The following is a 14,668-nucleotide window of genomic DNA, read 5'->3' as shown; positions in this document are numbered from 1 at the left end:
AAGACAAACTGGACTTGGCTGAGAATCACTCCAGTTCCTTGTAAGCAACAGCAACCCCCCCCCCCCCCCCCCCAGCGCCACAAGATTTTTGTAGGGTCTTCAATGCGCTACGCGGCCAAGCGTCTATCTACAGCGCAAGGCCACGTGTCAGACCAGGGGCACGTCCCCGGGGCACATGGAGAACGTCTGGGAACCAGTAAGAAAACGCATTGGGTGCGAAGCCAGGGGCCCGCGCGGGGGCCGCAGCTCCAGGTCCTGCCCGGTGGCGCCGGTGGCGGCGAACTCGCTCGGTCCTCCTTAAGCCGGGAGGCGGCGGGGAGGCCGGGCCGCGGCTCCGCCCCGGGGGCTGCCTTTTCCTTAGAAGGCGAAGCCCCAAGCCTCGCCTCTCGCCGGCGGAGAGCCGCGCCGTGCGCCCCCGGGAGCGCGGACCTGCGGGGCGAGGGGCGGGCGCGCGTCCCCGCCGCTGCGGGGGGAACGACCGAGGCCGGCGGGGCCCGCGGCCCGCAAACGCTGAGGCCAGAGCCCCCTCCCCGGCCCCGCGCCCGCGCCATGCCGCGGGGGAGGTGAGCGGGGCGACGGCCGGGGACGGGCGCGGGGGACGCCGCGCCTCCGAGGCGGGGCCCCAGGGGCGCATCGCCACCTCGCAGCGGTCCTTCTGGCGCGGGCACCCTGGGGAGCCTTGTGATGGAACCCGGAATCTCAAAGAGCGTGGCACCGTGATTTCAAAGATTTGTCCCTCCCCCCTTCACCAGAACGAACGGCCCCTCGCGGCCGGCCGCGCCCCTCCAGCCCCTCCCCGCTGCGCCCCCTCCCCGCGCGCCCTCCCCGCCGCCGGCCGGGCCGGGGCGCTGAGCCGGGCTCCCCGCAGGTGCCGCGCCCCTGGCCCGCGTCCCCGCCATGGAGGTGCTGCGGCGCTCCTCGGTCTTCGCCGCCGAGATCATGGACGCCTTTGACCGCTCGCCCACCGACAAGGAGCTGGTGGCCCAGGCCAAGGCGCTCGGCCGGGAGTTCGTGCATGCGCGACTGCTGCGCGCCGGCCTCGCCTGGAACGCGCCCGAACGCGCCGCTCCCGCCCCCGGAGGCCGCCTGGCGGAGGTGTGCGCGGTGCTGCTGCGCCTAGGTGAGTGCGGGCCGGGGCGGGCGGGTGCCCGGGAGAAGCCCCCCGCTGCTGGCCCGAGGGGTGTCTCTCGGGGGCGACCCCCGTTGCTGGGCCGAGGGTGCCCGGGAGAAGCCCCCCAATTCTGGGCCGAGGGGTGCCCAGGGGGCGACCCCCGCTGCTAGGCCAAGGGGTGTCCGGGAGAAGCCCTGCGCTGCTAGGCCGAAGTTTCCCTTGGGGGCGGACAGGGGGCGGGCCGGGAGGGGAGGAGGAGGAGGGCAGGAATAGCCTTGCTTCGCTAGGCGGGCCCACCCACACTCCCCTCTTTAGCCCCTGGGCTCTCCGGCCCACCCGCTGCAGAGCTCCCCGGCATGCCAGCTCCGCCCAGATCTGAGACATTCTGTTCACAAAGACTAGAAATCTCTGGGAAACAACAGTGTTTTGGTGGCTAAACTTCCAGAGTGACCCTTGTACTGAGCTGGGCACAGAAATCCTTTGTGGGACCACGTGTCCCGATGTTTGTTTTGGAAAGTAGGTCTTTGGGGTTGCTGCCTGAAATCCCCGCTGCTCTTTCCCCTTGATGTGGAGGCCTGGTAGGGCTCCCTGCAAAAGAGGCTCAGAGGCTCAGAGCCACCAAGGGGCCAGCCCGTGTGTATAGACACCTGGGGGCACTTATGGGGGGGGGGGCGCGGTCACACGCAGCCCAATAACTGTTTCCACCTTCTCCAGGGTCTACACCCCAGAGGGGGACCAGCCCAGCTGATTCAGTGTACTTCCCCCAGGGACTGAGCTCGCTTACTGGTTGCTGGCAGGGGGCACATGGGGAGGGGACGGAGGCCTGATGGTGCGGCTCTGCGCGCAGAGTGTGGGTCCAGGCTCGCGGGGACGTGCTGTGTGAGAGGACACTGCCTCTTCTCCGGCTGACACCGGTGTCTGCTTGTCCCTGTTTTGTGTGGACTCCGAGCAGAGCTGTGTAGACCTGGGCTGTGGGGAGACACACAGATTCCCTGGGGCGTCAGACAAGGCTGCCAGGAAGGGTGGTAGCCCACCGGGGCCTCGGGGGAGGGGAGAGCCAGTGGGGTTTGGGGAACCAGGCAGGGGTCCAGAGGGCCTAGACTCCCATGAGGTCAGCCACCCACAGCCGTTTCTTCAGCTGGCCTGTGGGGATGACGCTGGTGGAGCATTCTAGAGGGCCCTGGAGAAGGTGGTTCCTTGGCCTCCCTGGGGGAGCCAGAAGGAAGTCTTGCCTCCGTCCCGGCCTGCCCTGCAGCCCCCCAGCCTCCAGCCTCTGTCTCCTTGTCTGTGAGCGGGAGCTGGGCGCTGCCTCTGCCCTGGGCCCAGAGTGCCTATTGTCTGAACTTGTCTGAAGAACTTTGCTTCGGCCTCTCCCAGTCTGACCAGGCTGGTTCCTGTGCCCTCAGTCCTCTGTGTCCCATCCTGAGAGCCCCGGCATTTCCGGCCTGGGCCTGGGTGCCCAGCACCAGCCATCTCAGGAGCAGGGCCTTCGAGGCCCTTCCCCGGCACCAGGCTATGTCCGGTGGCTGGGACTCAGCCCTGCCGGGTGGCCAAGGAGGGAGATGGCCTGGCCCCCCAGGGTGCTCTCCTTCGTGTCTGTTTGCTGCGATCTGCTCTTGGTGCCGCTCCGCACCAGCCCCTTCACGGCCGGCGCTGCCTCCCTGCCCCCCAGCACGCCCCTCAGCCCCTCCTCGGCACAGTCGCCTAGCTCCCGGGGCAACGGCACACAGGAAGAAGAATGGGTCGCGTCCCCGTGGTCAGTGTCTTGGGGCCGGTCCCCAGCGGCCCTGAGGTCTGTGTGGGAACGGCCAGGCCGGCCCTGGGGATTTCCATGCCACCTCCTCCAGCTGCCCGCCAGCCTCGCCGGTTTGTGCTCTGCATCTAGATCTTAGTTCGTTAGATGGAGTGCAGCTGGCCTCGGGAATGACGCAGACACCCCTGTCGCCCCGTGCTGGCCAGTCCCCGGCATTTCCCCGTTGGCCTTGGCTGCAGAAGTGCCTGGGCTGGGGACACCGGTGGGAGGGCCGTGTGGGATTCCCAGCACGTCACTGCCAGGGGCGCTGCAGCGAGCGCAGGCCGCGGGCAGGGCTGCTGAGAGGGCATTTTCTCTGCCCAACGTGGCCGCCCGTCCAGACACACCCACTTGGCACCAGGAGCCCAGGTTTGAGCCTGGGCAGTGTCGGTGGCTTGGGGCAATGGCTCAGCTTCTCGGTTCACAGAGCAGGGCCTGAGCGAGGATGCCCCTCGGAGGCAGCAGCCAGGGGCCCACCTGCGTGGGGTCGTTGGCACAGCCCCTGCCCGTGTCGGGCTCTGGCTGCCTGCCCAGTACGCCTGCCGCCCGGGCAGCTCACTGTGAGCCATGAGTCACCCATCAGGCACGGCCCTTGTTCCTCCTTGGGATTCCCACCACACCGGCCCAGCAGGCTTGGCCCTGGGTGGGAGTGGGGGGTGGCTGGCTTGTCGGAGGGGCGGGACGCGGAGGTAGGTCTGGGGGTTCCCAGTGTACCTCCTTGGTCTCCTGTTCCCAGGGGCCATGGTGGGGTCGAGTCAGGGTGGGAATCTGACAGGCTGAATCCAGTCGGGGATCAGGCATGTTCGGTGCCAGCTGCGGGCCGTGAGGAGTGGGCTGGTCCCAGGCCCGTGTGACGGTGGGACGAGGGTCGTGCAGGCACGGACCACCTCTGACCCCGCTGTGTGACTGCACAGGAGATGAGCTGGAGCTGATCCGGCCCAGTATCTACCGCAACGTGGCTCGTCAGCTGAACATCTCCCTGCAGTCTGAGACAGTGGTGACCGACGCCTTCCTGGCCGTGGCAGCACAAATCTTCTCCGCAGGTAGGCCTGGGTACCCCCTCCCCCAGGGCGCCCACAGGGCTGGGGTGGGCCGGGGGCAGGGCCTTCAGCACTGGGGCCTGCAGGAAGCGGCCCCCACAGCCCTGGAGCCACCTGGTGGTCACGTGTACTTTCTTGCTGCACAAAAGAGCCCAGAACCTTGACTCGAACGGTGACGTGCAGTGCCTCCCCCGGTTGTGAGGACGGTGGGCCTGCTGGGCAGCTGGTGCCAGGCCTCTACGAGGCTCTGACTGGGCATCGGCTGGGGTGGCAGCGGCCCGAAGTCTCGTCTGGGCCGCGTGTCCCAGATTGCCAGTCGGTGCTGACCGTTGACTTAGAGGGGGGGTAGCGTGTCCTGCGTGTGGCCTGTGGGCTTCTCACGGTGTGGTACCGGGTCCCCAGGGGGAGTGTCCCCAGCGTCCCGGGTGGGACTGCCAGGCTCTCGGGATGCAGCCTCTGCAGGTACGGTGTCACTCTGCTGGATTGTGTTGGTCAAAGGCGCCTTGCAGGGCGGCCCCACGTGGAGGGAAGATCCATGAGGGCAGGAGCCCCGGAGCAGAGGCTCCCTGGGCAGTCTCTGGGGAAGAGCACCACACCTGTCTCAGCTGGCTGTCCCGCACTCCCCTGGGCATCTCCTGGTGCCCCAGCTGTGCGCAGGTGATGTGTGCTCCTGCCACCTCCTCTCTGTGCCCTCACCTCTGAGTTCAGCTCCTGCTGCTACCCCCAGACTCACTGGAGGTGATGGGGCTCGTCCCCCTAAACCTTCTCCTGTCCCCATGTCCTCTCCTTGGAACCTGCTGGGCTCCCTGGCATCCACGGACCTCATATCCCCACCTGTGATACCACGTCCTGTCCTGGCACCCACACTCTGTGAGTCCGTCCCTGTATCCTTGTATAACAGGTGCCAGGCTGTGCGTCTAGGTAACCAGAGCGCCAGCCCCAACCAGCACCTCCTGCCTCAGCACATCCCGTGGGTGTTTCCCTGGCACCGGGGCCAGGGGACCCCCGATGACGGGACAGCCTGCCCTGGCCCTTGGCGGGGGAAAGCTTGGGGGCCTCGGAGCCAGAGTGTTCCAGAGGCTGCATCCCAGCTGGAGTGGGGAGTGAGGTGAGCGGTCACGTGGCTAGTGGAGAGGGCCACCCTCCCTCTGGGGCTTTCTGGAAGGCATTCCGCTGCAGGAGGAAGGGCCCCAGGCAGCAGGGAGGCCTCGCACCCTCCTCTGGGAGGCGGTCCTGGCTCTCTTGCTGACCAGCTATGTGACCTTGGCCTGGGTTTCCTCATCCATGGGATGGTTGGGACAGCAGCAGAGCAGGGCTTTAGGGTGGAGGCTGCGGGGGGAGCCACGGTCCCCACCACCCGCAGATGCAGCCCACACCCTGCAGGGAAAAGAGACAGAGAGATAAAGCAGAGGGCTGCTTCATCCCATCAGAGATGAACCCCTAGCCCAGCTGACCCCACCCTCTGGGGTGACCACACGTCGACTTCCGGTATCCTCCCCCAAGGAGGCTCTACCAGCTCCTGGCGGGCACAGTGGCGCTTGCTGTGCTAGGCTTCCCTCAGTTGTGGCCAGTGCAGTGGGGATGCAGGACAGCCAGGGATGGCCAGGGACATGGGACGGCCAGGGACATGGGACAGCCTAGGAACGTGGGACAGCCAGGGACGGCTAGGAACGCGGGACAGCCAGGGATGTGGGACGGCCAGGGACACAGGACAGCCAGGGACGCGGGACGGCCAGGGACATGGGACAGCCACGGATGGTCAGGGACATGGGACAGCCAGGGACGCAGGACGGCCAGGGACATGGGACAGCCAACCGTAGAATCTAGCTTCCTCCAGGGCCACCACCAGGTCAGCACTGACCTCCCAGATAGGAGTCAGTAAGGCTAGGACGTCATGAGGCAGGTGCCTGGGTGGGCTGGTGGGAGGGCCAATTTCCTTCAGAATGTTCTAACTGTCCTGACCTGGGGCGGGGCGGGGGGAGGGCGGTGCTGGGCTGTGGCAACCTGCAGGGGTGGGCTGGGAGGGCACGTTGTGGAGAAGGGAGCAGGTGGGGCCCAGGAAGGAGGCGGGGCCCAGGGGACATCCTGGGCTGAGGATCCCCCTCCCCCTCCCTGGGCTCCTGTGTCCTGGGCCTGATGGCTGGCGCGTGGGTGGCCGCCTGTGTCTGACTCCAGGCTGGCGGGCGGCTGGTTTATGAGCCGAGGTCTGGCTTTAAAAGGAAGGCTTATCTCTGAGAATGCGGCTCTGGTCTGCTGCTGGCTGTGGGTCTGAGCGGGAAGGCTGGGCTAGGCTCCTGGGTGGTGGCTGCTATGTGGGCAGGGGACAGGGGACAGAGGGACCACTCCACCTGCCCAGCCTTGCTCAGGGAGGTGTTCGGAACGACTGGGACCACGAGGACAGGGGAGGGGCAGGGAAGAACGGGCACAGAAGCCCGGAGGCTCGATCTGCTTGCAGAGGTCAGTTAGTCTTGTGGTTTTCACTGGAGACTGGGGCAGAATATACCCCCTCGTGTTCAAGCACGTTCGGCCCTGGCCCCCGCCGGCCCCGTCCCCTTCTGGGGGCAGCCTCCACACGGACCCGCCCCTGTGGGCTCTGCGGCTGCTGCCCCTCATCGGCTGCGGCTCCGTGAACTGCAACTGGTTTCTTAGCTTCTCTGAACCTCCGAGCCACCTGAAAAGAGCAGGGCTGCACGGAGGTGGGGTTGCAGGGCCGGCCCTCTGCTGCTGCCTGGCTCTCCGGCCACCCCCTTACCAGCTGTGGGTGCTCCTCCCACCACCCCGCTTGCCACCCAAGGCTTCCCCTTGGTCCCTTGTCCATCCTACGTCTCGGGTCCTTAGGCCCTTTCGCCACTGGGTCGGCCCCAGCCGTGAGGTCCAGCCTTGAGGTGCTCGCCAGCCCCGTCTGTCTTCCCGCGGCCCCTCCTTGCTCACACGGACCCTCCCGCTGCATCTCGCACCCCCTCCTCCTCTTGGCAGGCCCCCCTGGGGTGCAGGCCCAGTCAGGGCTGTGGCCCCGGATGGGGCAGCTTGAGGACTGCAGGGCAGGACCTGTGGAGGCATCCCCTGGGTGGCCGTGCCTCTGTCCCTGCCCTTTGCCTGCTCAGCTCCCTTCAGGGGAGAAACTGGTTTTTCTCTCCCTGGTTAGAAGTTGGCAGGGTTTTCAGTTTTTTCTTCTTAGGACGAGAGCAAAATATTTTACCACAAAGAGATCAGAAAATAGAAAAGATAACCAACTCTTAGAAAACAGTACTAAAAAGACCACCCAACCTAAAAGAAGCGAAGAATCTGAGTAGACGCTTTTCCAAGGAAGATGTACAGATGGCCCATGAAAAGTGCTCTCGTCAGCCAACCAGGGAAGAGCCACCACCGCGAGGCCCCAGCGCCCGCCCACCAGGATGGCTGGGATCAGAGGCAGGTGCACACGCCACGGTGGGGACGTGAACAGTTGAAGCCTCATTAGCTGCTGGTGGGGCCCCAGTGTGGCTCGGCTGCCGTGGAAGACGGTCGGCCTCTCTAGCGGTTTAACTCGAGTGGAGTTACCGCGGGGCACACCGGTCCTGCTCCTGGGCGTCCACCCGTGAAAAATGGAAGCACACGTCTACACAGACGTTCAGAGCAGTGCTGTTCACAGGCAACCCAGACGTTCGTCATCTGATGGATGGATGAGCAGAACGTGGTCTCTTTGCGCAGGGGAACGTCATTCGGCCACAGAAAGGGAGACATGCTGACAGGTACCACGTGGATGAACCTTGGGGACATTGTGCCCGGTGCAAGCAGCCAGACGCAGAACGGAGTGTCGTGTGTGAGCCCTTCCACAGGGAACACCTACAGCAGGGAGATCCGCCAAGGCAGAAGACGGGTCTGCCTGCAGGGGTGGGGAAGGGGCCTGACTGCCCGTGGGTGAGGGCGTCCTTTGGGGGCATGAAAATGTGTTAGGGCGAGACAGAGGCGGTGAGTGCATTAAGTGCCACTGTAATTTATGGTAACTTATTACCGTCCCTGGCTTTTCTCTCCAGACCTGAAAATACAGCCATCACGTGGAGCTCGCCACAGTGAGCACCTGTCTCCACGTGGTGGCACCACAGAACGTGGTGTTCACCTCCTGCATCCCGTGGCAGTCACCCCGACCCTCGCATGTCAGTCCCTTCACCTGCGTCCCGGCAGGGAGGGGTGCCTGTCAGGTGCCAAGGGCACCACGTGAGCGGGACAGAGCCTGCCACCAGGACGGGCATAGCGGGGAGTGCTGTCACCACGAGCTGGCGCCCTCACGGCCTGGCCTGTGGAGCTGGGGAGCACTGCCGGCAGCAGGGAAGAGGCGGGAAGAGCACACGCGGGGCTGGGGTGGTGGGAATGGGGCCTAGAGGGGGGTGGGGGCTCACATGAGATTTCAGACTTGGATTTATTTTTAAGTCATCTCTACACCCAGCGCGGGGCTCGAACTCACACCCCTGAGCTCAAGAGTCACACGCTCCACAGGCTGGGAGCTGGCCACGGGGCCCCGTAACTTGAATTTCTTTAGAAAGAGATGCACAGTAACAGTAATGAGAGGTTTTTACGCAGGGGAATGATGTGGTCCGATTTATGGGGTTTAAAATTTTTCTCTTTATTGAGATGAAACTTACAGAACAATTAACCGTTGTAAAGCGTACAATCGAGTGGCCGTTAGCGCATTCACAGTGTGTGCAACTAACACCTCTGTTTTCATCGCCCAGGACACTTGGAGCCCCTTGAGCACCCCCTCCCCGCCCCTCCCCCGGCCCCCAGCAACCGCCGACCTGCGTCTGTCTCCATGGATTTACCTGTTCTGGACGCTGTGCGTAACAGATTCATATGGCGTACGTGGCCTCTTGAGTCTGTGGCTTCCCCTGAGCGCCGTGTTTCCGAGGCTCCCCGACGCCCCATCCCTTTTCGTGGCTGTCGTGTTCCCTGGCACGGACGGACCACAGTTTGCTCTTCTGCTCACAGTTGATGGCTCTTTTGTCGCTTCCACCTTTCGGCGATTGTGAGCAGGGCTGCCGCGAACACGGACGAGCAAGGGTGGGTGGGAGCCGGTCTCTGCACCGGCGGCTCCGCGAAGGTGCATTGACCCGGCAGCACCAGCATCCGCAGATGCCGCGTCCTCAGGCTAATTCCTGCCGTGATGGTGGCTGTCTTTCCCGTCAGGGTGACAAGCTGCAGACTCACCTGGGTTTAATCTGACAGGGGCGCGGGGGTGGCTCAGTCGGTAGAACGTGCAGCTCTTGACCTTGGAGTCATGAGTTCAAGCTCTGTGTTGAGGCTAGAGTTTACTTTAAAAATGAAGAAATAAAGGGGCGCCTGGGGGGCTCAGTCGGTTAAGCGTCCGACTCTTGATTTCGGCTCAGGTCACGCGGTCTCACGGTTCATGAGCTCGACCCCCGCATCAGGCTCTGTGCTGACGGTGCGGAGCCTGCTTGGGATTCTCTCTCTCTTCCTCTCTTTCTTCCCCTCCCCCACTCACGCTTTCTTTCTCTTTCCAAAATAAACAAGTAAACTTAAAAAGACAAAAGAGGAGAGTCGATAATGTACTCACATGTACTCGCTAGACCAGAGTAATTGTAGTTTTTTGCTGTTTGTGAAGAATCTTTACTTGTAGAGGGGCCCCTCGTGTTGGGAGGCTGGAGGGCTGTGACTCTCGTAGCCTGGCAGGGAGGCGGGGCTGGTATCTGGGCCTTGGTTTCTGGGACCCCGGGGCCCTCCCGTTTGCTTACTGACTGGTCCAATCCATGCCATGGGTCAGAAGTTTGCTGGGTGCACAAGTCTGAAGCTGTCAGAGTTTCCAGCCTGGGGTATCTACCCGGTCCTTGGCTTTAGGGGCTATATCCTGTGACTCTGCACAGAGCACGCCCTCTCCTCAGCTTCCAGAGTCACTGTTCAGACCTGTTCAGTGTTACAATAAATCTGGACAGGGGACACACTAGATCCCAAGGGATGATGCTGTCTGGCCATTGTTCTTATTTTTCCCCTGGGTCATATGACGCTTCCTCCGTTATATCCAGGTAACCATAATCCTCCCCTGCTACAATCTGTTTTAAAGATTCTTCGACATATTCTATGTTTTCTCATGGTATCTTTTATAACTGATATTTTAATGAGCATGAGGAAATTTTGGTACAAAGAGGAATGACTAATAATTATAATTACAATGACAACGGTAATACAGCCACAGAAAATAAAGTGCCCCCTGCATGTTACAGCAGTGCTCTCCCAAGTGCTTTGTGTTCGTTAGTCGGAGAATTAAGGACGGTGGGTTCGGGGAGGAGGAAGATTAAGAGAGGTAAGAAAGAGGGGAGGCTGGGTGGCTCAGCTGGTTAAGCATTCGACTGCTGACACCCGCTCAGGTTGTGATCTCCCGGTCACGAGATCAAGACGCACGTCGGGCTCTGCACTGACAGCGTGGAGCCTGCTTGAGATTCTCAATCTCTCTCTCTCTCTCTCTCTCTCTGCCCCTCCCCCCCAAAATAAATAAACTTAAAAACAATAAAGTTTTAATCTGACAGATTGCAATCTATATCTTGTTTCCGTTGGCCTTTCTGTGGTTATTTGTGAGGTGGGCATTTTTCAGATGTTTCATGTATCTGTATCTTTTCTTCCGTGAAGCAGCTGTTTATTCTGCGTTCATGCTTCTTTTGAAAGGTTTCTCTTTGTTCTGGCTGAGTTGCAAACTCTCTTTACACGTTAAGGAAGCCCACACCCTAGAATTTCGGGCATTCTTTCTCAGACTCCGTTCATCGGCCTTTTCCTCCCGGGCGGCCCCATCTTGGTGCCACTGCTCAGGAGCTCTGGGTCTGGGGAGGGTCACCCCCCTCGCGGGCCTCAGCTTCTTCACGTAGGGAACGTCCCGGTGCCTTCACACGGCCGTTCGGGAGACCGGACGCGCCCGGGGCAGGTGTGGCTTGACGCCTCTTACTGGACACGGTGTGCAGCTCCAGGTCACTTGGCCACCCTCGCCCCTGGCCTCCGTTTCCTCCTCACTGAACTGCCTTGCTGTCTTATCGCCTCCTCCAGCAGACGGTGGGCCGTGCGAGGTTGTCCTGGGCGCTGGCACGGGTGTGCGGGCGGATAACGGGGGCTTCGAGAATCTCCAACTAAGAACTACCCGTGAGGGTGGCAGGACTGACCTGTGATGGAGGGTGGCTGGGGCTCGTGCCTGGCGGTCAGCTGGCAGGGCACCTGTCCAGGTGGGGTGGAGGCTGGCGCCCTGGGTGCCCACCCCGGTCATCAGTGGGAGGATGGCAGGGGGCGTGGCTCAGAGAGGCCCTTCCTGCGACCCCGAGGGCTGGACTGGAGCCAGGGTTTGGGTGGCCTTCTGCTGACCGGCGTCTGTCTCTCTCCCTGCAGGCATCACGTGGGGCAAGGTGGTGTCCCTGTACTCAGTGGCTGCGGGGCTGGCCGTAGACTGTGTGCGGCAGGCCCAGCCCGCCATGGTCCACGCTATCGTCGACTGCCTCGGGGAGTTTGTGCGCAAGACCCTGGCGCCCTGGCTGCGGAGGCGCGGCGGATGGGTGAGGGGCACCTGAGGTCCCGGGAAGGGGTTGCTGGGTGGGGCAGGGGTGAGGCCCAGCTCCCTCCAAGGCCGGGGCCTCCCCCCACCTCTAGGGCTAAAGTCCTGCTGTCCAGGAGTCCCCCGCAGGGCAGAAGCTGGGCTGCAGCCGTGACCCCTCTGTCCAGGAGAGGTGGGGCACATCGGCCCAGCCCGCAGGGATGCGTGCAGGCGTCCTACCCATCAGTCCCCGCGCCCCAGCCGCCCGCCCAGCCCTGGCCAGGCTCCCACAGGAGATCTCAGTTTTCTCCTCCGTAAAATGGATGGCAAGCAAGGGTGCGCGAAGCTGGCTGTGGATGACAGAGCTCAGCCCTCTGCCGAGGTTGGAGCCGAAGGCCGAGGTCGGGCGGTTCTGGGGCCGGAGGCTCATCTGAAGCTGAAGGGGCAGGGACACCGCCTCCAGGGTGACTTGTGGCTGTGGGTGTCCCTCAGCAGGGACCCCGGGGCCTCTGTCCCTCCTGCTTCCTCTCCGTGGAGCCAGCAAGGCCGTGACCACCACGGTCCAAGTCTGGACTGTAGAGAAAATACTTCATTTCTTAGCAGGAATAGGAAGAAATAGTGGCCGTTCCCTGGGGTTCTGGAAAGCTGTGTCCACTCCTGTTCTAAGGGAGAGTCTGAAGCTGGGTTTGGCGTTTCCTGGCGCCCCAGGCTCCACAGGGCCAAGGCGGAAGGAGGCCGGGGGTTGCGGGGACGTGGCTGCAGGTAGTGGCCACGGGGCTGGCGGTGGAGTCCTCACGTGGGCACCGCAGGCTTCTCCCGTCGGCCGGCCGCTCCCTGCCTCCACCTACCTCCTCCCTTCCCTTCTCGTGGCCGGGTCGGCCCCACGCGGCTCTTCCGTCCGGAGTGGACCACGGGCCTTCCCTAACGGCCTCGCGCACCCCCTCGCGGGTGTTGGTGGGCATCCCGTGTGAGGTGCTCTGCCCTCTAACTGTGCCCTCTTCCCTCCCAGACCGATGTCCTCAAGTGTGTGGTCAGCACCGAGCCCGGCTTCCGCTCACACTGGCTGGTGGCCGCACTCTGCAGCTTCGGCCGCTTCCTGAAGGCCGCCTTCTTCGTGCTGTTGCCAGAGAGATGAGCCGCTGGCTCGGGCAGAGGCCGAAGCCAGGCTCTCCGAGCCAGGAGACCCCCGGCCCTCGAAAGCGCCAACGTCCTCCCCAACCAGGCTGGGAACGCTCCGATCCTCAGAGCCCCGCCTCGGTGCCGGAGGCCCTGCCCTGAGCCCCTCGTCCACAGACCCTGGCCCTCTAGAAGGGGAAGCAGGGGGGGCCTCCCTGGCCTGGAGCTGGGTTTCAGTGCCTTCCCCGGAACTCTTCCCTGTCCTCTTCCATCTGGAGCCATGAAGCCAGGGTCACCATCCAGGTCCCAAAGGAAGGGGGCTGGGAACGCCAGGCTGTCACTTGATGCCCGGGTCCCGTCCGTGAAGGGTGACCACGTCAGGACGTGAGCTGGGCTGTGGGCCCTGCACATTCAGTCGGAAGGAGACCCTGGCCTGGCCAAGGCTGGAGGAGCCGTGGGGTCTTACTGACCTTGTAAACAGGGCATAGAGCTCATGTGCTGGTTGCTTAATCCATTTCTGGAGGGAGCGCGTGTCCCCCTCCCATGGCAGGGAGGCTGTGTTGTGGGGACCAGGGGTGTGGGCTCCAAGCCGGCACGCCTGACCTGAGAGCACAGGAGCCTGTGAACAAGAAGGCTGGTGTGTGTGCGTTCAATCCCAATAAAGTTTCATGGCAACGGAGGTGGCCCATCTGCTTTCTTGGTGCCTCTGCCCTGCCCTGCCGCCCAAGGACGGGACAGGAGGCAGGTGAAAAAACACAAGTGCGGAAGCATCCCGGCACGCTCCCTGATTAGGGCGGCCTCTGCTGCCACGCACCGTGACAGGGAGCTCCACACGGACACATTCGTGCACGCACGGCGTCACGGGCACACACGCACACACACACCAGGAACAAATGCTCAGCGGTCCCGCCCTGCACGACTCCTCAGTCCAGCCCGGCCGTTCTCCTCCCCTCGCTTTGCCGGCCACAGCCTCCGTGCCCCTTCCCGGGCTCCCCCTTGGCCCAGGGGCCTGGCTGCTGTGTGTCCACCTCAGGGCCGGCTCCGGGCAGTCCGCAGCCCCGGCTTTCTGATGAACGGACATTCTCCCCACGTGGGCCCGACTCCTGCTCGGGCCACAGGCACACAGTGCTGGATTCTGCCACTCAGTCTCCCTTGGTCTGGGTTTCCCTTTCTGTACAACGTATGGCTGAGCCAGAGGAAGGCTGAAAGTCAGCTGGCCCGGCCCTCCCATCCAGCCTCCCAGGGAAGCGGCAATCCTGTGCACAGGGTGGGAGTCGGCTGGCTGTAAGGGTGCTGCTCCCTCCAAGCCCTGCCTGCCCTCCTCTCGCCCTGGTGCCCGTGACGGGGGCAGGCGATGCCGGTCAGGTCTTCGTTGCCCGCTGGGCCTGCCCCAGCTTCCTCCCTCACCCCCTGGACCCAATCCTGGGGCAGGCTGGCAGCACAGGACAGCGGCAGGGTCCGAAACCGCAGGGAGATCGGGCGGGGGCTGTCTTCACACACCTCTGTTACAGGACGCGGTAGGAGAGAGGCTCTGTTTCCAACAGCAACAAACAGATAAGACTCCTCTGCATGAACCCAACAGTGAGAGAGCCTGTGTGCGGAAGGCTCGTGTGCCTTCAAGACCCCACACGGACTTGAGCAGACGGAGACACCATGTTCCGGAGAGGAAATCCATCCACAAAGAAGACAATTCTTCATAAGCAAATTTACAAATTTAAAGCCATCCTTGTAGACACATCAGAATGACATTTTTTTTTCTAGATTTAAACGAGCTGATTAAAAAAATTTTTTTAAGGTTTATTTTTGAGAGACAGAGACAGAGCACGAGCAGGGGAGGGGCAGAGAGAGAGAGGGAGACACAGAATCCCAAGCAGGCTCCAGGCTCCGAGCCGTCAGCATAGAGCCCGACGCGGGGCTTGAACTCACGAACCGTGAGATCGTGACCTGAGCCAAAGTCAGGTGCTTAAACTGACTGAGCCACCCAGGCGCCCCCGAACAAGCTAATTTTAATGGGAGGAAATTTTCTTAAAAAGCAAAAATAGGGGCACTTGGGTAGCTCAGTTGGTTGAGCGTCCAACTTTAGCTCAGGTCATGATCTCACGGTTCGT

General features: G+C 62.7%; 1 protein-coding gene across 2 annotated transcripts; it reads left to right on the top strand.

Moving 5' to 3' along the window:
- Positions 1-450: 450 nt before the first annotated feature.
- Positions 451-13,239, top strand: BOK (BCL2 family apoptosis regulator BOK). 2 transcript variants are annotated; one of them, XM_053902509.1, is made up of 6 exons: positions 451-563; positions 869-1,120; positions 3,818-3,946; positions 8,656-8,778; positions 11,303-11,466; positions 12,454-13,239. In XM_053902509.1, the coding sequence occupies exons 2-6, from the start codon at positions 898-900 to the stop codon at positions 12,577-12,579; spliced, it is 765 nt and encodes a 254-aa protein (XP_053758484.1). In that variant the 5' UTR covers positions 451-563; positions 869-897; the 3' UTR covers positions 12,580-13,239. The 2 variants fall into 2 exon arrangements, with proteins under 2 accessions (XP_053758484.1, XP_053758489.1); XM_053902514.1 differs by lacking the exon at positions 8,656-8,778.
- The last annotated feature ends 1,429 nt before the right edge of the window (positions 13,240-14,668 follow it).

This window comes from Panthera pardus, unplaced genomic scaffold, assembly GCF_024362965.1.
Source record: "Panthera pardus isolate Hobbes unplaced genomic scaffold, ASM2436296v1 HiC_scaffold_10, whole genome shotgun sequence".
Lineage (NCBI taxonomy): Eukaryota > Metazoa > Chordata > Mammalia > Carnivora > Felidae > Panthera > Panthera pardus.
Note: the sequence above shows the minus strand (reverse complement) of the source record. Positions and strands in the feature narration are given on the sequence as shown.